This window comes from Pseudomyrmex gracilis, unplaced genomic scaffold, assembly GCF_002006095.1.
Source record: "Pseudomyrmex gracilis isolate BER0280 unplaced genomic scaffold, ASM200609v1 scaffold_21, whole genome shotgun sequence".
Classification (NCBI taxonomy): Eukaryota; Metazoa; Arthropoda; class Insecta; order Hymenoptera; family Formicidae; genus Pseudomyrmex; species Pseudomyrmex gracilis.
In genome coordinates this window covers 1,093,885-1,116,943 of record NW_018020605.1, presented here as the reverse complement: position 1 = coordinate 1,116,943, position 23,059 = coordinate 1,093,885, and the positions used below count along the sequence as shown (strand labels likewise).

The 23,059-nt window shown below is 34.3% G+C and overlaps 1 protein-coding gene across 3 annotated transcripts in view; it reads left to right on the top strand.

The window, feature by feature from the left end:
• Window positions 1-22,777, top strand: part of LOC109851846 (aquaporin AQPcic-like) — a 30,022-nt gene extending 7,245 nt beyond the window's left edge. Inside the window, exons 3-7 of one of the 3 annotated variants that reach the window (XR_002249939.1) lie at window positions 5,254-5,450; window positions 5,965-6,108; window positions 6,295-6,747; window positions 7,225-9,676; window positions 17,441-17,526. Coding sequence is in view for 2 of the 3 variants with exons in the window: in XM_020422337.1 (XP_020277926.1) it covers window positions 15,892-15,919; window positions 16,327-16,514; window positions 17,441-17,584; window positions 18,851-19,315; window positions 21,167-21,175 (834 nt within the window). In the remaining variant the exon portion in view is untranslated. Of the gene's footprint in view, window positions 1-5,253; window positions 5,451-5,964; window positions 6,109-6,294; window positions 6,748-7,224; window positions 9,677-15,740; window positions 15,920-16,326; window positions 16,515-17,440; window positions 17,585-18,850; window positions 19,316-21,166 lie in introns of those variants that run through there. The other 2 variants (XM_020422338.1, XM_020422337.1) reach the window with 2 other exon arrangements.
• The last annotated feature ends 282 nt before the right edge of the window (window positions 22,778-23,059 follow it).

Genomic DNA, 23,059 nt, shown 5'->3' with positions numbered 1-23,059 from the left:
TCGAATAAACGTGCCATTTTCACGCCAACCTGGTTTACATTTAATTCTCTTGAAAGATCTATTCCTAGCAATAGTCAATCCGGTACATCAGATACATAATCGAGAAATAAGTTGAAAAAAAAAACTAATTACATAGAGTCGATATAAAACATTCCGCGTGCTTTAATTATGATCAATACATTGCAAACAGTACTTGACTAACAAGTATAATTATATGCGCATGAATTCTTCTTGATAAAAATTTTATGCCGCGGTTTTCTATCAGTTACTTAATGGAAATAATGCAATCGGCAATCAGAATTTAATCTGTACAACGCACTTCTATATAATTGAGAGTTTATCGCCGCAACATTTTTCTACGAGTGTAAAAGTAACTTAGCAAACTGTTTGTTGACTCAAAGTTTACCAACTATCGTGCGCTTAAAAATATCCCGCTGAATTTCAACATTATGCCTTGCGTGTTTCAGATAATGTTGAAATTCAGGGATATTTTTAGATGCACGACACAGAAGTAACAGTTACATTCTTTCGATTCGCTCTTGCATTATCTTATTATAATTTACACGATTATCGATTGCCATCAGTTGATCAAATATTGTTTTATCGATCGTTTAAGTGGCATATCATTGAAACATACATTATCGGAAATATAACATCAATGAAGTCGCGAGTATTTTCTTTTTGAAGTTTTTCCGAAAAAATTCACTCCAAACAAAAAATATATTTTATATATGTGGCACATATTGTTTAAATTTTAAGCAGTAAAATATTCCAATAACTTAAGCGACTGTAAAGGTAACTCTAATAAATAACTCTAATAAGCGCGCGAAATTTGCATTATTGCGTTTATCTTGTCACAACGAGTCGCGATACGGTAGAATTCTACTGTGGTTTTGTAAGCAACACCGATTGCTGGTAAAATCATACTGGTCGGTATGTAGTCATACAAATTTATTCTACGTTCAAACACGTGAAAACGACGAATAATTTTTGATCGAGAGATGGTGCGTTGATGAAAATCCATCGATATTAACAACATAGATGAAAATGTGGGCGTATGTTTCACGTATGAAAAAAAAGAACATTCTCTGTAGTAAAATTTGAAAAAAAAACGTGAGTTTTTAATTTAGTGAATAATGGATTAAATTCTTGAAATGATCTCATATATCACGGATCAGATCGTTTTCGTCTTGTGGAAGTTTCGGGAATTACAGAGGTTTAAGACGAACAGGTGATTACTAATGATTAGTACACTGTATCCGAATCTGATATCAGGATGTTGCTAACTTTAACATCTCCGAACCTGCCTCGGCGATACTCCCCGAGGCTATTACATAAAGACGATATTTCTCTCTGCCGACATTGTTAGGATTATGCCTCTCGTATCCGAGCCGTCAGAATCTCCTTGGTAGAAATAGCCAACATCGCTGGAAAGTGACGGTTGGACATGAGAAGCTGTATATTATACGCTTCACTATCCTGCGCGAGCGCGAGAGAGAGAGCTCCCTTATATTTATATCTACACATTAAAAGAAAAAATCATCAATAACGTTTCCTTTCTCCCGTCGTCCGCATCAAACTTTTACACAATTCTTTAATTTAGTTTTAATTCGAATGTCATTTGAACTCGCTAAAAAATGAAACCAGAAAAATATCGAAGAAACAAAAGCACAATACGCTTCGCTCGGTGAAAATAATTGTTGATTACTTTCCCGACCTGTAATTACGCTCCTCGACGCTTTCTTGCTAATTACCGGCAGCTTCCATTCTCCGCGGTTTGGTTTTTTAATTAACGATTAGAGATATCATCGCGCCCCAAGTTACGTGGAGCCTGGAAAGTGCATGTCTTGACTGTGGTGAAGATATATTTCCGTGAATATCGTTAGACATATACATATATGTGTGTATGTATGTACTGCGTTTCGAGGTGATCGCATGTGTTTTTCTCACTAGTTTCTACTCTAGGTTCTTGCTGTATAACACGCGCGCAATGGCTTTCTACACTTTATTCCGCCAGCACTTTGCCATCTTTTACGACTGTCGGATCATTAACTGGCGATAAATTAGCGAAACGCTATGAGAGCTCGATAAAAAAAAAAAAGTCGAAGCGTTCTAATTTCTTTTACGTGTCGATTATAATTACGCCGGTCGGCTGTTGGATCATCCGTTTCGAAGTCTTGAATATAAACGAGGGGAAGAAAGTATGGAAAATTGTTTTGTGCGTTGAAATTTACGCATTTCTTTTTTTTCGAGATAAAGAATCATTTTGTTCCGCTCTGACTGACTTTATATAGATATGGTAATAAAGTGGTAACGTCGGTTACAATCGGATGCAATTCGCAATTTGTTCACTTTTAAAGAGGGACGAGAGACTTTAACGAATTTCGCGCACACGCCGGAATTGCGTTTCCATCATTCGTATCAAAATCCCAGCTAATCCACGAACGTCGATGACTGATCGCTATCGGTCTCGCTCGGTGTCACAAGCAAGTCTGTGTGTTAATGGAAACCGTACGTGACACGTGCGCTCGCCTCTAATTATATCCGCGCGATACACGGTTAATCACGAGAACTCGGCCATTCGGTAATTCTAGGGCAAACGTGCTTCGGCATCTCTGTGCATAGTTTAGAAGCGTATACGTATACATAAGCGCGATTAAACCCGAAGGATATTGACATCCGTACATGAAGTTATGAATATCGTATGAATGGGAAGTCGAGGGAGAAAGAGAGAGAACGAGAGAGAGAGAGAGAAAGCGAGTGCATCGCGCGTCGGATCTCAATGATTCGTTCAGAAAATGCAAACCGCGAATGTCAAACGCGGATGTAGCGCAAACAGTTCTATATTGATTGACGCGTGCTATTTTTGCTCCAAGATTTACAGTTACATAAAGCGATATCTTTTTACACTCTGATAATTGCGAAAAGGAGAAAGAAAATAGAACGCTGTAATTGAAAAGAATTACTGTTCTGTTACGCGCATCAAACAGATTAATCGCGAAAACTATTCTTATCTATGTTTTACAATTTAAAAACCTTTGAAATTTCGAAAACCATCGTGTAAAATTTTAAATGTAATTGCAAAATTCCCAGCGTGTATTTCATGACAAGAGCAAATGTCATCAAGCCGTGACTCTTGTGACTTTTGAGATTGCTTAGTTATCACTAATATGTTTTTCATTGGCGCCCGAGATGTCGATCCGAGATTGTTGCCCAACACTTAATAATTGATGACGTTGCGTCGCATTAATATTAAAATATTGTGCGCGCGTTTCAAAGAAAAAAAAAAAAATAAACAAAAAATGCGCAAATTCTTTGCTGATAAAAAATGTGACTTAATCCTTGCATTTTACAAAGTTGGATTAAAATTTGCAGAGAACGAAATAAATGGAAGTTGCATGGCGAAATAATGCGAAAATGGGTGCTACGACTGGCAAGCTTGTTCAAAGGGCGTACTGTAATTTAGTTGCCGTGAACTGTAATTTCGTTCAACTTTCGGTCTTCCCCGGCGAAAATTTCAAAACACCTCTGTGAAAATTTCACGTGCGAGCACTCGCGAGAATTACATTAGAAAATTTCACGGACACAAGCAGGACTACAACTATGATTGCCACCTCAGGAAAAAAAAATAGAGATAACGGTCGATATTCTGTAATCTATAGAAAATTAATAACGCGCCTGCTTGAACATCGACCCTCGATGTACATATAACTTTAGCGATGCTTTCATGCAAATTCAACATTGACCCGTACCTTCTCTCTGGGTTTACATCAGTAGTAATCGCATTCGACGTGGAGCGAACAAAGTTTCTACTCGAAAGTTTACAGCGAAGTGGCACTCCCAGTTATCCTACCTGTCGATTCAAAAACGCTTCTTCCCCGCGCGAACTACTATTGTACTTTCAGAATTCATTAAAGAACAATTCAACATTTTATTAAATAAATACTCGGCACAAAAACAGCGTAAATGTTGAATACAGAGGTTTCAAGAAAAAGGTTTCTACATATGTATGTGTACGCGCGCTTTTGATAAAAGTCGAAAAAAGATTATCTTCATATTTATTTTGTGCATTTGAATTTTTGTTTCTTTTTTGCAAATGCGTTCTCGTTAATTTAACGAATTTTCTACACTTTTTAAATAATATTTACAATTTTTAACAAACTAGGATGTCAATGCAGCGTAATAAATATCGGATTATCAAGAAGTAAAATATAATCTTGTCACTTCATCGCGCACTTTCAGGCGCACTTGTGCTCCGGAATGCAGTGAAAATATGCTTGAGAGATACAGAATTCTGTTGAATCATGTTCTTGCCTCTTTTCATTCGTGCACCAATGATTCCAAGGGAAACCGCCTCTGTGTGTACACAGAGGCACGGTTGGCGACTTGAATACGCGCGGCCTCTGGGTATGTGTTGGTGTATTTGTCACTATATGCATTATCCATCTTTGAAAACGAAGCTTCGCCGTGTTACACATTCAGCACTGGTGAACTTTTGCCTCTTGACTTCTCTCGATTATACATTCAGTAGTTGCCTTCGGTTCGTTTAATGCGTGAAAATAAAAGTATACGTCTTCGTTGGACTGTTCGTTTGTGCGGTAGTTGCCTTTTAATTAAATACCGCTGCGCCCGGCCGGCTCACCACGTGTATAAGACCGAGTCAGTAATGAGAGTTTCGCAAGTTTTCATACTTTTTCACAAAAGCACAGAGATGATGTACTCAAGGGGTCGTTCTCTATAAAGTTGCAATGCGCAAAGATGCATTTTATTTTTCTTTGTCACAACATTTTGCGAATCAATTGTGCAATTTTTTGCTTCGATGCAATGTTACACGAAAACGCGTCGCTTTCGAATTTTAATCTTCTAATTTATAACTCGCTATAAATTATGAAGATATATCACTTTTTTCCTCATAGGTACGGTCTTTTTTTTCCTCATATGATCTATATTACATACATGTAGCAAATAAACGTGTCTACGTGCGTGTTCTTCATCGAAAATTACTACGAAACGATCGTACTACGTTTACTTTTCAATAAACAAAGTTAAAGTCACGAAGAATGTGTATGCACAACAGATGTATTGACATGATACATCTGTTCGCTATTTCGCGTACAAGGTATCATCGATAAGCGCCGTTATATATTGATAAATTTGATATTGCACTTGAATTTGTAATGTGTTAAAATATATATATATAATATATATTTATAAATTTTTATGTGTAAAAAAGTGTTGGTTCGCATCTTTTAGGGTCGAAACAACTTCTCCACATAGAAGAGAACGGCACGATGACGGATAAGCTCCTGCTCGCTCTGGGAGAACTGATTGGAACGGCAATTCTGGTACTTATTGGATGTACAGCGAGTGTAGGCGGTATTACGGAAAAGAGTCCGTCGCATTTACAGACCGCTGTTGCTGGTGGAATGGGTATCATGATTGCCATACAGGTATATAGATCACACATATACACACACATATCATTTGGCAATTAATCTATAATACTTTAATGGAGTAGATGGGATTTATTTGCAGTTAATTATTATTTACTGTAAAAGCTTGTGTAATTGTACACAAAAATATAAAAGTAAATGTTGTTAACAATAAAAATGTATAAAATTACGTCAATTCATACACACGTTGTAAAGTTATATAATTATGTAATAAAACTAAGCTAATAGCAAACAATATTACGATAATAATTTTTACAATGTACATATATATATGTCACATTGAGGAAAACTTCTATTTTATTATATTTCGTGCATTTTATATATATATATGTATATATATGTATATTTTATATTTTAATAATATGTACTATTTGTGTATATGTATATATATGTAAGTATGTACATATAAATGTATAAAACGAGTCTGCTAAAACAAACTGTGATTCAAGCACCGAGAGCCAGCAGGCTTATCAGGTCTTATCGTCGATCGAATGCTGCTTGCTTTTTTCAGTGTGTTGGCCATATCAGCGGCGCTCACATTAATCCAGCCATTACAGTGGCCTCAGTGATTTTCGGCAACAAATCCCTCCCAATGGCTTTTCTCTACATTATCGCACAATGTTTAGGCAGTGTGACAGGCTACGGTTTGCTAAAGGTCATTAAAAGCTCATACGCTCATTATATTCACAGATTGCAAAAGTCATTTGATTTAAGTTTCAACAGAAACGTCAAGTTATTATCAGATACTATTATATGTCAAATTATTATCAGATTATAATTATTTGATTCTAGCAATTGATCCGAGTCAGATCGACGTTATAATTATTAATTCTAATTTTAGATGGTAACACCGGAGAATAATTTATATAACGATAATCAGACAAACAGTAGTTTTTGCACGACAGATATTGGTAATCTGTCCGAAGCTCGTGGATTCGCAGTCGAGGCTCTGGCTACGGGAATACTCGTTTTCTTCACTTACGGAATTTGGGACTCGCGGAACGCGAAGAATACCGATTCAACGTCGTTGCGATTCGGATTTTGCGTTATGGCACTCTCTCTCGCTTTTGCCCCTTACACCGGCTGCAGTATGAATCCCGCCAGATCAATCGGACCGGCGATTTGGAACAATTCCTGGAAGAACCATTGGATATACTGGGTGGGACCGATTGGAGGATCAGTAGTTGCATCTTTGATTTATCGATGTTTATTTTTGCCGGTTACGAAAGAAAAAGAGGATACTACGCAAGACATAGAAACTTTTAACGGCATCGAGACGTAGAAAGGATCATACGTACGTTTTTCTTTAAATTTAGATGTTAAGTTACTTTTATACGAGCGAACGCGTTATCAATCACACAAACATTCATAAAAGATGAGGTAATTTGAATGAGAAATTTTTATCAAATTTGCATTATCTTGAGTAAATTTTTTTCTGACACACAAATCATTCGAAAAGTCACAAACATAATACGCACATATACCAAGTAGTAAAATACAAAGCAAGTGTGAGTGTCAATTGACACGTATAAATATAAACGTTTACCTTGTCTAAAAAAATTCACTAATTGTTTTTCTCGTAGAAGTGTCGCGAACTTGTCACTCGGTTTTCCGTAAACCGTTTCTATGATTTTTTTTCCCCGACCGTTCCATTCTCATCATTTTATTCTCTCAAATATTCCTTTTTTCTCGATATTTTCGGGTAACGTCACTTCGTAATACGCAGGAATAATCCACAAATCGGGCTAACATCGCACGTTTTATGTTTCAGCGAACGAAATTACATTCCAGTTGTCGGTGGTTCACAAATTGAACGAGAAATTCTGATCGCGCTGGTATTTTCCTCGTCTGAAAAAGAGGACGTTGCAAAAGTTCCGGCGGAAACTCCCCGTGCGGAGAGGGTAGTAGAAGCAGGTCGGACACAGGTTTCGAACATTTTAACGAATTTTTACTTCCGAGGTTCTCGGAAACGTCTCATTTGCAGATCTTGTGAACTGAAAGGGTATTGCGAGTGTTGCGCGCGACGAGAACTTCTCGACTGATCTGACAAATTATTTTTGTACAAACAATATGCGACGTATATAAAAAACATTAATTAAGATGTCATGACATATTTTATGTGGTTGCTTTGATGCAAAAGGTATAAGATCTCTAATTGTCACATATTTAATATACTGTTTGTTGTCGTATAAGTAGTTTTTTTCACGCACTTCACGGCTTGGCAAAACCACCGCAGAAAAATGCACAAATTCTTAGAAGCACAAATGTTAAATGTAAATTAAAGAGAAATTATGTTTTTTTAAAATAAATATATAAAAAAAAACATTTTACATTGTTTAAGTATACGGAAAATAGTAATATATTACTGTGAGAACGAAAAACACTATGTAAATATATGTAAGTTTATAAATACATGAATATATAAATTTATGTATCAGTGTTTTTCAACATTTTACGTTAAAACAAAGAGTAATACGTCGTTTAAATATTGATTTCAATTTGAATTTTTGTTTGTACTGATTTTACGTATCACACTCTGTTTTATAGTACATTTATCCTAAACTGTCAAGTATACACATTTGACAGCGGTTCGAGCTACGCGAAGCGCAAAACCGCAAAAATAATTAAATAACTAAATTAAATTAAAATTGTCCTCCACGTAATTTTGCCGCTAACACTTTTGCAGGAAGTCTGTCTACGCTCGTTGTAAAATGAAGTTTCAGAACAGCGCGCGGTTGTAGATTTGTTCAGGAGTTATGTAATTTTAAATGTCAACTTACTCACACACAGAGTTCGATTTTTATTTCTCTGTTTTTTATTTTTTAAACATCGAACGCAGCGTGTAGAAAAAGAAATCTCTCTATATCGTCAATTCGCGCGCGGTTTTGTCAATTATTAGCAAGAATTTATGAATTAGAAAGAAAGAGAAAGAGAAAGAGAGAGAGAAAAAGGACTCGATTTGTTCGTACGCGCAATTTCGCTAAATTCGATCGTCATTATGTATCGCGTATATGTACCACGAGATTGCAGCTCATTAAAGCCGACATCGAGGTCTCCCTCGCAGAGAGAGCATCGAACATAATACGATCTGTCCCTTCTCTTATCTCTGGCTGCGACGAAATTCGAAATAACGGAATTAGTCTCAGCGAATTCAGGAAATTACCTCCATCGCCGTCGGTCGCGCCAAAGTTTTAATTGTACTCACGATATGTACACGTCGGTACACTTGCGCGAGAACGTGAGTGCGAATACGCGCGCGCGTGTGTGTGTGTGTGCGCGCGCGATTGCAATTACGTTCCTCGGTTTAATGTATATGTAAATATAAGATACACGCGCGCGAACTCTCCCCCTTATATTCGCTTCTCCTCGCTCTCGTATATAGATAACAATAACTTTAAAGACCCGAGTGCGAAATTGCTCCGGTAGATTTTGATCCCGGAATTCGCGCCGAGCTTTGTTCGCGCAAGAACGATGGTGAATAAGGTCGCACGCGTATAATTCAGATCGCTTCTCATTACTACACGGGAGTATGTTGTATAGGTGCAAATTACGCTTTGAATAATTAATTCGCATTTTGAATATACAAAAATTATTAATCTTGATAATTTGAAGAAATTGAGAAAAAAATATCTTTTGACTGAGAATCGTATTTATATTTTTAATTGTATAGTCGATCACGACTTCCCGAATAAATCTCGCGCGATATATCAGAAGAATATACAAAACTGTGTGTAGAAGATAAATTGTCAGAAAACTTATCTCTTTTATTTGTCTGATTAAGAAGTTCATTGCACTCTCGTTGTTGCAATATCGAACGATTTGTGCGTTATAGATTGCGATCAAATAATTGAGCAACGGTAATGATAAAATAATCGATTTACAGCGGACACGGTCAACAATCGGTGTTCTCCGCGAGAGCGCCTGAAATTAGCATCCCCGCCTGGTTTTACAAGCAAGTAGTGATAAGTAGGGAGTACGGCGCGCGTATTAGTGACGTTATATCGTCTGAGAAAGAGACCAGATCGCGGTATCCTCTGCAGATAGAATCGAGTTACGATCATTCTCATTCTCACACAGAGACGCCGCCGGAGTGTGTCAAAATTTCTCGCTCTCTCCCTCCAGTCGCTTCTTCGTCATTAAAAAGTCCGAGACGTTTGTGCTTGTGGTGTTGTGACTCGCATTAACTTTACATTCCGACATGCCGGCAGACGATTTTCGCGCAGGTAAGAAACTTTTCTCAGATCATCCTTCACAATGTTCGTCAGAAGCGTCTTATTTTTCGTACGACAATCATTATAACACAGTTGTAACAGGCAGTATGGTTCGAAATATAAATTCAACATGGAGTACGTTTTTGAAGTACTCTTTGACTCGAAAAGATTGACGGTATCATTACAACGATATAATATTAGAGATAAGAATTTTTTTCTTATTTATGATAAAAAATTAATATAAGCATACATTTTAACAAATTATTAAATAATGAAAAATTAATGTAAGCATACATTTTAATGAATTATTAATAAATACGGAGACAAGCATAGTAAATGTAATATGTAAATAATAATTCAATAAGTACAATCAGAAAACTGCGAATAAAGCTGTTTACGTAGCTGTTTGTAACATTTGTAATTCGTGTAATATAACTGTCGTCGAATAAATTTTAGAATAAATTTTATGCGAATAAAACTTCCCTTTCTACTATGATATATTGATTTGCTCCACATGTTTGTTTTATGTTTGATTGTCAATGGAAAAGAAAACTTTGTAGTTCTTGAGTAAATGATTCCGTAATAGCAACTCAACGATCTTAACCTAGAATACTAAAATAGAGTTACTAAAATAGAGTTTCTACTTTTACTTTCCAAATTTTAATCTCGTTAAATTAACATTAAGCTACTATTATTTTTAAGATTAAGTACACGCACAAAGTATTATAATAATATAACATAAACGATATTTTTCGAATTTAAGTGCGTCAAACAATTACAGAACATAAGCAAAAATGAACGAGTCAGAAAAATCTAATTATCACAAAGACAATAATCGATGAACCAAAAATTTTGATTAATTTTAAATATGACGTTATTGATGCTCGTTATCAATATATTTTTCACAGAAACGTTCAATGATCAGCTGATCAAAGTTTATCTTCAGATATTCTCATCAGAAGCAGCAACAATGTTCGATAAAATATCAATAGAATATACATTTTAATTTAATTTATTTACAACAGATTGAAACAGAACACGTTTCTATGTGTCAAAAACTTACTTTTATAAATCACTTTTATATAAATTAATTATAAAATATATATATAAATAAATTAAAATTTGTTAAAATTCAGTTTCAACGTAGATTTTCTAATACGTTAAATTTTAATTTTGTTCATTGATGTTATGAGATAGAAACCATTCTGTGCGAAACTTCCGTTTTAAAATTGCTGCATATCTATAACTTCATGTATAATTGTATAACTTCAAGGATTTCCTCTTTATTCTGCTTAAATATACATACTATTTTTATTCACATGCGCGAGTTATGAGAGATTGTTTCGTTGATATCAACAGCAGAAGAACGCTTACGCCTCAAGCACACTTCTACTAAGTATTGTGCCTCAAAATACAATTTTTCTTATACGTCCGCTTATTGTTACGAAGAAATTAAAGAATGGATGTTTATTTGATCGATATAAGAAAAACATAAAATTCATAAACAGAAACAACTTTAATTAAAAATAACAGCTTATTAATTTAGCAATTAATAAAGAATCTTTAGACTTATTAATTTAGAATCTAGCGCAAAGTGTGTAAGAAAAAATTATTACATGTTTTTAAGGATGTTTGTTAGTTACATTTAATTCGATTAAAATAAATATGTAATTTATATATCGGCAATATTTTGCATTAGTCAGCGTCGAACTCTTACAAATTCTCAAAATAACATTTAAATTGTTTAAATTATGAACTTTCGAAGAATTTTCTTGGTTTTATGTTATGTCATAAAAATAAACTCTTTTTCCGTTTTAATCTTTAGTAATTATCTATCAATATTAATTGATCAGTCTTTTTGTCGCAATCGGCTGTGATAATAAAATCCACTGTACTTTTCCAACCTACCTACCCATTAATGATTGAATGTTGAACTTATAAAAGTTTTATTTTCTATTTCATATTGACAAAAAAACATTAATACAGAATTATTTTATTTTCACGCAGAGAAAAATAAACCTTATATTTACTAATATAATTAATTTTTTTATTACTATATTTATTTAACATATATTATTTAGCGATTAAAAATATTTTCTTAAGAATATTTAAGTATTTTTTTGCAAATAATAAATGTTAATCTAATCTTATTGCAATACATTAAAATTCCATTAATAAAGTCATGATTTTGAACTTTAAAATACTCGAAAATAACTCGATTAATATTATCAGTACGATGTGGCGCAAGAAGTTTTAACAGATATAATCAAAATTGTATAAAGTTTTTGCGCGATGAGATATGATGAACAGAATTTAGTTTTTATTCTGATCTGATTCAGATGTACGAACATCGCTATTTACAAAGACTTTATGTATTTACCGAACATATTTCAACAGCAAAATATTATTTAGCGTGTATATTTATTCAGCGGTCGTCATACGATTAGACTTTCAACTCGTTGCTATCGGTTAGCTTATACTGCTGGTCTTTATCGCTCCTCTTATATGGAAACCAAACATAATATCATACGATACACGCTCAAGTTGTAAAATTGTTCCGCACTTACTACTGTGCGCTTATTCACTATCTATTATTTGTTATGGTTTTTTAGTTTATTTGTTTTATTGTTATTCTCGCACATTAACAATTCTAATGCATAAAATAAATCTGAAAGAAGATTAACGAGTTCAAATTAATCACATCTGACAGGAAAATTTTTCTGTGACATTATTCGAAATACAATGCGTTATTATGCAGCTTCACTTGGTGATACCGATGCAAATAAAACGAGAATTGCGTCGATATTAATTTTGCAAGTGTTATAACAAGGGGTGGAAAATTACTTGTTCTACATTAAACACTGAAGATCGAATTTATCACAGAAAAACGAGAGACTGCGTCAAAGAAAAAGCAAATTGAGTGGTAAAAAAAACTACTGCAAAACAATTTAGATACGGAAGTCGACTTTATGTATGACTTCAGCTAGCGTATATTAATTTAACGTTTTTCTTTTTTTCTTCGGCTTTTCTCGCAATTCTTACGTTAACAGAGATTTAATGCTCTTACATAATCAGCTAGTTTCGAGAAGTTCCTTCGCGAAGCAATTTTTTTTTCTTCGAAGCACAAAGCAAAAAATCTCGCGTATCATCCGAGATTAGATAATAACTTTTAACCTCTTTTGCGTAACTCTTGCATTTCTCACTGCATCTTGTACATGGTGTGTTGTTCTTATCTTTACATATTTATCATTATAACGAGATTCTATAGCTAACATTCACAACTCAGTCGTGAGAGTTAAAAAACAGTGACGTCAATTTCGAAAAATCTTATGTAGTAGTTGTGTATATAAACATATAGTCATAACTAATAATAAACATATACGTTTATATATGTAACTACTACAAGATAAATTGGAATTGATGTCATCGTTTTGCAATTATTAACTACAGTTATTGTTATATCCGCCGAACAGCAATGATAAAACATTGCGGCACTCATTTAAACGCATACCATATATATTTAAAGTAAATTTACATACGATTAGACTTTCAACTCGTTGCTATCGGTTAGCTTATACTGCTGGTCTTTATCGCTCATCTTATATGAAAACCAAACATAATATCATACGATACACGCTCAAGTTGTAAAATTATTCCGCACTTACTACTGTACTACATAAAAAACTGTACGCACAAGTTTTACACACGTGTAAAGTACAAAGATATTTATCGCCGGTTTCTCTGCACACGTACACACACGTCAATTTTAATTCAATCTAAAATTACTATACCTTCATTTTTTTTTAACGCGTCACAACTTTTGGGAAAATAATGTGTTTATATTGTTGATTAAGTTTTTACTGTAGTGTCTCAAAGTGATTTAGTTTTGCGTGAATCAATATTTTAGAAGAGAAGAAACAATGCGTCTTTTTAAAAGATCTTCCTTCGGGACCGAAGTTCATTAGAAAATGGCGAAAAATAAAGACAATTGTCCTTGTTGAAAGAGAAGACGTTCGGCTCATTAAATACGGCGATAATCGATTCTCGAGAGCAGACAAAGCAATTATATCAACTTAACGTCGTAGTATGTCACGGATCATTAATCAATTAATATACGTTCGCGATTAACGTTTAACTTACGCTCGCGTGTATATATAACGGCGTTTATCGGTCTAATAGGTAAATTATGCCGACTAATTACCGCATAATCTCTTGGCAGCATTCCCGCGAAATTAGCCGATTGTATGCAAATCGTGGATTAAAGCTTCGTTAGGCTGGGGTGGACGATCGTTCGTTTGAACGGTGATTAGAAGCGCGACAATGTTTCGAAATGATGACGAAGCTGCGGCTTTTCTTCTTCTTCTTTTTCTTGCGCACCGCGTCACGTTCATGTGGCGTCGATCTTCATTATGAGGAAGGTTCATGACGTTGGTACTGACAATCGATCAGAAACAAACAAGATTTTATTTATTTCGCGATACGAGACACAACAATAAAAATTATTTAAGTATTTAATTATTAATTCTAACCCAAACTCACGCGTATCGAAGACCGCATTCAACCGCAAGTTGCGGGATTTAAAGGATTATAAAAATAACACGATTCTATCGAGATTCGTTCATGTGCACCAGCTGCTTCATTCACCTGTGTATATAACAAATATCGAGCAACCGCAGAATTTAAACTGTAAGTAACAAATTGTTCTTATGCTAAGTAAGAAATTGAGAACTATAAATACATCTGTTGGTTGTGAGCCATGTGCTATACATGTGTCTTGTTTAAATAGCCTTGACACAAAGTGGTTTACCTTGAAGAAAAAACCTATTATACCTATCTTTCAACATAAAAAATCGAATAATAAGTAATTTATGTCGATCGATGACAATTGTGATAATGTATAAGAATCAAACACAATTATTTACAATAAAATTGCGAACCAACTTGTAATTATTGAAAGATAAAATGTGCTTATTTATCAAAGAAAAATATTTCTTTCCGAAATGTAAAAACGATTATGCGTGAATTTTACGCAACAAAATTCTCGTTACTCTTCTTTCAAAAGTGTGTTTTTTTTTTCTATTGATGTGTGTGTGTTAATAAACATATAAAATTATTATCAAGTAATTTTGTCGACTACAGTATCATGGAGGCATTTTCTGTGTAGTGAACCACTGGCATCGCTGTCGCGGTCGCTGTATTACTTTCACCTTACGCGTGGATAGTCTTGTTGAAAAGTATATCTGAGATGAATAAAGAGAGAGAAGATTTCAAACTTGAATTCTATAGATTATAAGAGCAAAATTAATATTACAAGATTGAGAAACAAACGCGTTGCGCGCATGATAGTATCAAATATGTGACAGTACTATGTGACAATATAATATATCATCGCAAAAGAAGTTAATACCAAATTACAACGACGTCTTACATCACAAATTGCGCAAATAATCTCGCGACTGGTTAATCGCACTAAGTATACATACGCGATAAGAACTCGTTTTTTTATAACTTAAAGGAATTTATTTGCATCTTTATTACCACTACATGTAACATCACTTGGCAAGTTTTTTTCAAGAAAAAAGCATTTATACGTTTGATATTTTGAAAAAACCGATTATATATACATGCATATATATATATATATATATATATATATATATATATATATATATATATATGCACGCATAAAAAATACAGATAATACAAACACACTTTACAGTATTACAATATTTAACATCTTTTAAATTTTGAATTGACAAAAAACATGTACATGCTTAAAAAAATCCTATATATACTTTCTTTTGTTCTTTTTGAAAAAGATATTTCTTAAGAAACAAATATGTCTCTTTTTTATATAATCGCGGTAGATTTCTCGAGTGTATAGCGCGACATTTGATGTAAATTTGTACGATACGGTGTGTAACTACTGGCAACATAATCAGGAGAATTAATTATCTTGTTTCCGCTTGAATGACGCCAAGTGACGCCAGTTTGTACGCATATTATATCATTGAGTATAGCTACGTTTTTCTTCTATAAACAATTCTACTAGTGTACAGTACTTCGATATATCGCGTACGTTGCACGTGCGGTCTGCCTTAACTTTGTCGAGTGTTGGTGATACGTCACAATGTCTTTGCCTCTCTCTCACGAAAGCGACGTACTTATTCCGTACGAGCTGGTCGTGAGCCGTGCACGTTTATTCGCGCGTCGACACGGTGTGGAAAATGTGGCGAAATCGACGCAAAGAAAGAGGCAAGTGAAGCGATCGCGTTGAAAATCACGTTATCTTTAATTTTATCATTACACGTGGCGTATTGTACGAGGCTGTCTCGCGTAAAGAAACTAATTCGTCTTGAAATAGTTATGAACAGTGCAACAGTGACGAGAACACACGGCAATATTGTGACAAGAATATTTCCACACATATGCGGTCTATTAATTTCTTAAATATTTTGTGAGATGTGTGAAAAGTCTGAAAAGAGCACTTTTTCCGATACTAAAGAGTGAAAGTATAAAACTGAAAGAATGAGAAGCAAAAAAACAATTAAATATTTCTATTTCAATTTGTTTTATGTATCTCCCCGTTACTTAGTTTTGATGAACACACACCTAAGAAAGTGTTTGTTTGTTTTTTTAACAAAAAAAAACATTTTCTATAGGATTGAAGCGATGGGTACAAACCGAGGGCACTATGAAGAATACTCTCCTGACCGGATTGGCGGAGCTGATTGGTACATCCATGCTGGTATTTCTGGGATGCATGGGTTGTGTCGGTAGCCTCGGCGTCCGTACTTTTCATCTACAAATAGCGATAGCCTTCGGTTTGGCCGTTATGGTTGTGATCCAGGTCAGTAGAGAGAGATAACCGAGAATATTATTATTATCTTACTGAGCTACACTCTGATAAAAATTATCAGGATCTCTTCTATCAAAAAATGTGACAAAATACTGCAGCAACCGATGCGACGCCTACATTTCTGTGTGTGTGTGTGTGTGTGTGTGTGTGTGTTTATAAATAGTAAAAAGTTTTATAAAGTCAAAGTGATCGAATTTGTAATTTTATAATCGATCTTATTTTTTGCGCGCGCGTTAATAATTACATCTTATGTATTATATAGATCCTATAAAACAATTATAGTCACGAATCCTGTTTCTTCCTAATTAAGATTAAGATAGATTTGTTTAAAATACTCGAATTTACTTGCCAATGTCAAAAAAGTTTTCTGAGTGCTACTCAAGTTGCTTTTCTTTCACTCCACTTATTTCAGCGACGATTATCGTTTCGTCATTAATGGTAGTGCGCGCGCAGTGCCGTACCTGAGTGTATTCCACTATCGATGGTGATCGTTGACCGACGCGGGGATCATCATTGTGATAAGTGGGGTGAAGGGAATGCGAAACGGCGTAGCGCTTTAGGGGCAGTTGCAAATAAATTCGAACACTGATTTAAAACGTTTCAATAATTACGATATTGCACTAAAAACGAATTTTATTGCATTTAGTTCTCTGGCTTTCACTCGCAGCAAAATATACAGCAAAATCGTACCGCGGTTCGTTAGCAAATGCTCAAAAATTTTTCTAACGCATAACATTTCGTGCGTTAGAACGTGCATTTCATTACCTTCCTATTTATCTCGTAATTTGTATCCGCGCCGCGGCAATTTTGTATAATTTTGTATAATTTGTTACGAGCAGCGCGCTGTTAAATATAGCTGTTAGAATTAGAGCGCCCATCGATAATTAAACAATTCTCTTGAATTTTGTCGTTTTCAGTGCATTGGCCACATCAGCAGCGCCCATATTAATCCAGCAGTCACTGTAGGATCTGTCGTTCTCGGAAAGAAGACCCTTTTCGAAGCTTTAATTTATTTTGTGTCGCAGATGATGGGCGCTATTTTAGGTTACGGTATGCTAAAGGTTGGTATATAAAAAACAAATCTAAAAAAATAAAAATATTTATCTCATATATATAAATTGTACAAATTATAAAAATCTAATTTTATTTTTTTAGAAACTTATTTTTCTAATTATTATTTTTTCTAATTATTATATGTAAGAAATAATGCAAATGTATAAGTTTAGAAGCGTGTATTACGAAATAATGCAGTATACGCGTTCAAGTATATAGATACGTATTGACACAAAAACAAAAACATTTTTCATATTCATGCATATATAGCGACTTTTGTCGAGCAATAGAGATATGTAAATGTGGATTTCATTAAAGATTTAAAATTCAGTGACATATATTTAAATAACAGCGAAATTGAGAGAGCGAATAAGTATGACCAAAAGTAATCACGAAGTTATATAGCAAGACAGAAATAAAATGGTAATCTTGTCGGTTTATATTTTTTAAGACATGGATAAAGAAAGAGAAATGCTCTGCTTTATTGATAATTCAGAAGCATATATGCAATCCGTTTAATAATTAATGCTCGCGTTAATCAGAAAAAAGCCTCGTCACATCCGAGAACGGCGAGCTCAATCTCAGATAACACGAGCGTACAAAGTAAAAAAATAATCGACTCTTTCTCTTAATCAACTATATGGTCTTTTGAATGTATTAATCGCGAAAAATGTACTCAGCACGAACACACACAGGCTCAATACATTTTATAATCAACAAAAATGTAACATAACAATTTTAATTTTATTAATGCTCCTGTGCGGGCACTTGTTGCAGCTATATTGAATTATGACGTCAAAAAACGGAAAATTTATATGAATTTTAGTCTTTCAGTTCACATTGAAATAAACTAGTAATTTTTTTCCGAATAAATTACTCAAACACGCACCGAAAAAATTCTTCAGTTTTGACAGATTAATAAATATCCGTTCATCCTGATCAATTGGCAAGATCTATTTTTGCTCTGGAAATAGTGAAAATATACGACGTATGAATAAAAAAAAAAAAAAAAACGGACTTTCTCGAAACATTTTTATCAATCTATCTACCATCAAATACTGATGATAACTCACGAAAAACTTAGTTTGTTTTGATGTAAATTGCATGATGCGATTTCAATGTAAATCGCATAACAAAAATTCATACAATTTCGTGCTTTTCACGTCAATAATTCAATATTGACTGTGTATCTACGAAACCAATCTTGAAAGAAGAAACCTTCTCGCCCAATTTAATCGACATCGATCGTTTCTGTCATTCGACCGTTTTTACAGGTAGTGACGCCGCAGCATTACTTGACATCCACCACGTCCGAAAAATCCGATATATTCTGCGTGACTAATATTCATACCGAACTCTCTGCGATTCAAGGCTTGCTCGTCGAGGGTATCGCAACTGCAATTCTCATGATGGTGGTGTGCTCCGTCTGGGATCCGAGGAATGAGAAAAACGGGGATTCGGTGCCGATCAAGTTCGGCTTCACGGTAACCGTGTTGGCAATTACGGTTGGGCCTTACACCGGCTGTAGCATGAATCCAGCGAGGTCGTTCGCACCGGCAATTTGGAACAACCAGTGGGAGCATCACTGGATATACTGGTTTGGTCCGATCGGCGGTGCCCTGATTTCCGCGTTCGCGTACAGAACTATTTTCGGCGTCTCTGATGACAACGTTGAGGACGAAGAGCCTGCTCCCGACGAAACGGTCGCGCTCAACAGCGTGGAAACCCACAAGACGGAGGTGAGACGAATATATGATTGATAAAGAGGGCTCGTGACACGCAACTTGCTCTCTTTCTCTCTCTCTCTCTCTCGTTCTTTTTTTTACTCTAAATAAGTTACTCATAAATAAGTTACTCATGTACATAAAGTTCAAAAATTTTTGTCGTATTAATATGATACGAAAACACAGTATATTAGATATGATAAATCATGAATATTTTAAACATTACATACAGACAGAGAGAAATATAGGTTTTTTCTAATATATTATATATACCACACTGCCGCAAATCGCATTTCTTGAATATTCATTACCGGTGTCACGACTATTTTTGTTGAGCGAAATTGTTGTGAAATTTCTTATATCTTTATGTATCTATATGTAGTCAAGTTTCAACGCAAAAAAATCAATCGCGAGAAATATTTTACATATACACGTGAAATAAGGAAGATATTTATCTTTATGTGTGTGTGTTTTGGATGATGTAAAAAAAGAACTGTTATCTAAGATATTATCGGTAAAGTACTTAAGGAATATCAATAAAATTAAGATCTGATAAAAATAAAAATTGTGTGCTAACGCATAGTACATTGTTTACTTATTAGAGATAATACAATATCCAATAATAATATTAAGACAGTCTACACACAGATTTCAATATTTGATGTAATTTTATAGCATCTAAACATGAATTATAACTACATTCAAGAACATTTCACAGAGGGAATTCTCTGTTTTATATGCACTAACAGTACAATAAAGTAGAAAACGCATGCGAATTTCGCGCATAACAGGGTATCACGTCTCGTATCAGCAATAATTCTCGTTAACGACGTTTCGGCGAAAATTAACGGCCATTTTCTCGCAACTTTAAACGATCCTTTAAAATACGAGAGAAACGAGGCTTAGGTGGCTTTATCATGTAAACGCCATGGCCACGCCGTGCATCAGAGCTTTTCGCATGACGCGGATTATCTTGTAAGGGGCGGCCGTAAAGGTCGACGATAAATCGCCAAGGTGGGCGAGGAAGTTCAGTAAAACTGGTTTTACGAAATGTTACCCGTAGTAAAGACTGTAAGATTTTAACGTTGCCGGTTTACCTGATCGTAGATGCGTGCGAGCTCTAAAGTTAAGAAAAAAACCCATCCATCTCGATATACACGCAATATTGTATTTCACTTTTTATTTTAGTTATCGCTTCTTATTTCACTCGCGATCGAGAAGCGTGCGATTTTACTCGCTGTCCGAATAATGACAGTCTGAAAGTCCTTCGAACAAAAACTGACTTGGCGTAAAAACTGCTTTAAGCGGTACGACGACGAGCACGTTGTCGAGAAAACATCAAAACACGATTCTCAAGTCTTTGTGTATTTCTTATTTTTTCACACTATTGTGGACATACTTGTCAAGTATTCGTCGCCAAAAACTGCGCAATAAAATGTTCAGATACATATAAATTTCAATATAGAAATACATAAAAATTTTCTAATTATAGAAAATCAAAATTAATTTTATCTAACGTTATAATTAATGTCATTAATTGATCAATGTCGCTCCAATTCGAAACTTTCAAGCGGAAAAAAATAATGACTTTTTTCTATTTGCTTTTACTTAGAGAGTTACAATAAATTATTATCTCGACGCGGGATTATTATTATGTAACCGTTGTTTATTAACCACAACAAGGCGCGCGCAATCGATAGTCATTGTTCAAGGTCTATTCGTGATTATTACCAAATCCTTCAAATATCCTCATTTTCTCGGAGCGCAAAATATTCCCGCAATGCGATTTGCGGTTTTCGGTTCGATTGTTGACCACGAGAGCTGAAATAACGTGGAATCGAATGACGTTTCGCATTAATTTTTCAGCAATCCTAATTTTGACGGCTGTACATGACCGAGGGATGACGAGGCGAATAAAGAAGAATAAAAAGAAAAAAGAAAAAAAAACATGAGAATATCATTAAACCTTCGGAGAGAGAGACAGAAGGATACATGTGCTTTAGAAAAAAGCATGGACGATTCTCAGATGAAATTTCGAAGGTTCGAACTTCAAAATTTAATCAGGACGTGCAACGAAACACAAAATTGTCTCGATACGACTGTTGAATGCATTAGATCATTTGTCAACATAGACTGATGTTGCATTGTTTCTGAGTGTTAACTTCAAAGATGCGATTACATTCCTTCGACAAAATAAACAACAGATTAAACTTCAATTGTGGAAACTCACACGTAGTTCAGTCAAGTTTTTTGTATGTAAACTTTTATTGTGTCTGACTATCTTTTATCGTGTCTACGTTATGTGAGTTATTATTTTCATTTAATTAGATATGTAACTGTGCTCTAGTCTCGCGCGATTGCGATTACACTAATTGATGTAAAAATGTGAAACTTATTCCGGAATAAGCTGCTATACATATCCACTTTCTCTTTACAATTACAGCGTACGTATATGTTTGTTATATTTATTATATTTTAACAAATTTAACAAACTGCGTTTATTGTTTAAGTTTGTTATATTTTAATTATCTTATTGTGCGTGTACATATGTGTATATATATATATGCACACTTGTTTTTATCTGTTATTTTACATATTCCACAATTAATAAAACTACATTTTACTATACTCTATCAAGGTCCGAAGAGTATACTTGCGTCAGCGAAAATGGATGTAACAGATAATTGTTTGAAGAAGCACACATATGTAAAAACACTGTAATTATACGACATTCACTTATGTTTGAACAAAATTAACTTTTACCAAATTATCTTTCGCTACAATACTTATTTCAATTCGTTCTTTCCGATTCTCAATTCTTACATCATTCTTGTATAAGTGATAGATATACATAGTTACAGGCAAACCTATCACGGACACAATGTTGTCACGCAATGTGTGACGAGCCGTTTTGTTTTTTACATCATTCGCTCAATTAGATAGAATCGTAGTTGATAACGCGTTTGTTAACTGCCCGATTTGTCGAAAGCGAAAATATCGTTTTTCGAATGGTGAACAAACGAACCGATGACTTTTCATGTATCTAGTTTTTTGTTACGTAGGTATGCAAAATGTTATTTGTTTCCAGTTATGCGTGCACTGTAAAATCAAAAGTGTGTAAACACGGATATTTTACACGAGAATCTGCAAAAGAAATTTGAAAAAAGACGTAAATGTTGTACGATTTATAACAGAAATTTACACATGTTACATGTAAATTTACACAATTTTGTATGTTTCCGCTATGAATTGTGATATTGTATAATAGTGTGAACTTTTTGTACAGTGTACATGGTTGCTCGAAACTATTGTCATAGCGAGAAAAGCAATTTGTTCGTGTGAAAGATAATCCTTTTCCGCAAACGACGTCTTTTTTAACGACAGTTTCTTACTTCGTGTAAAATAAATAATTACCTTTTCGCAGTTTTTATACATGTAATTCATCAAGAAAAGCGTAAATATACGTACAAAACGACACAGCATTTTATTATTTATATATATATATATATGTTGCTCCTACTTCCTGTAAATTAATATAGTTTAATTTAAAGTAGAAAGAATATCACTAAAAACAATTGGTACTTAATATTTTTAAGCTTATAGTTTTTAAATAAAATGTAAGAGAACGTATTAAAAAACAATTCAATTTAGAGCTATGTTTCAATTTTCTAAATTTGTTGACAACTTTACACAAATAATACTTATTCGACACGTATAAAAAAACATACATATACATAGATCATCATTAATGATACGATT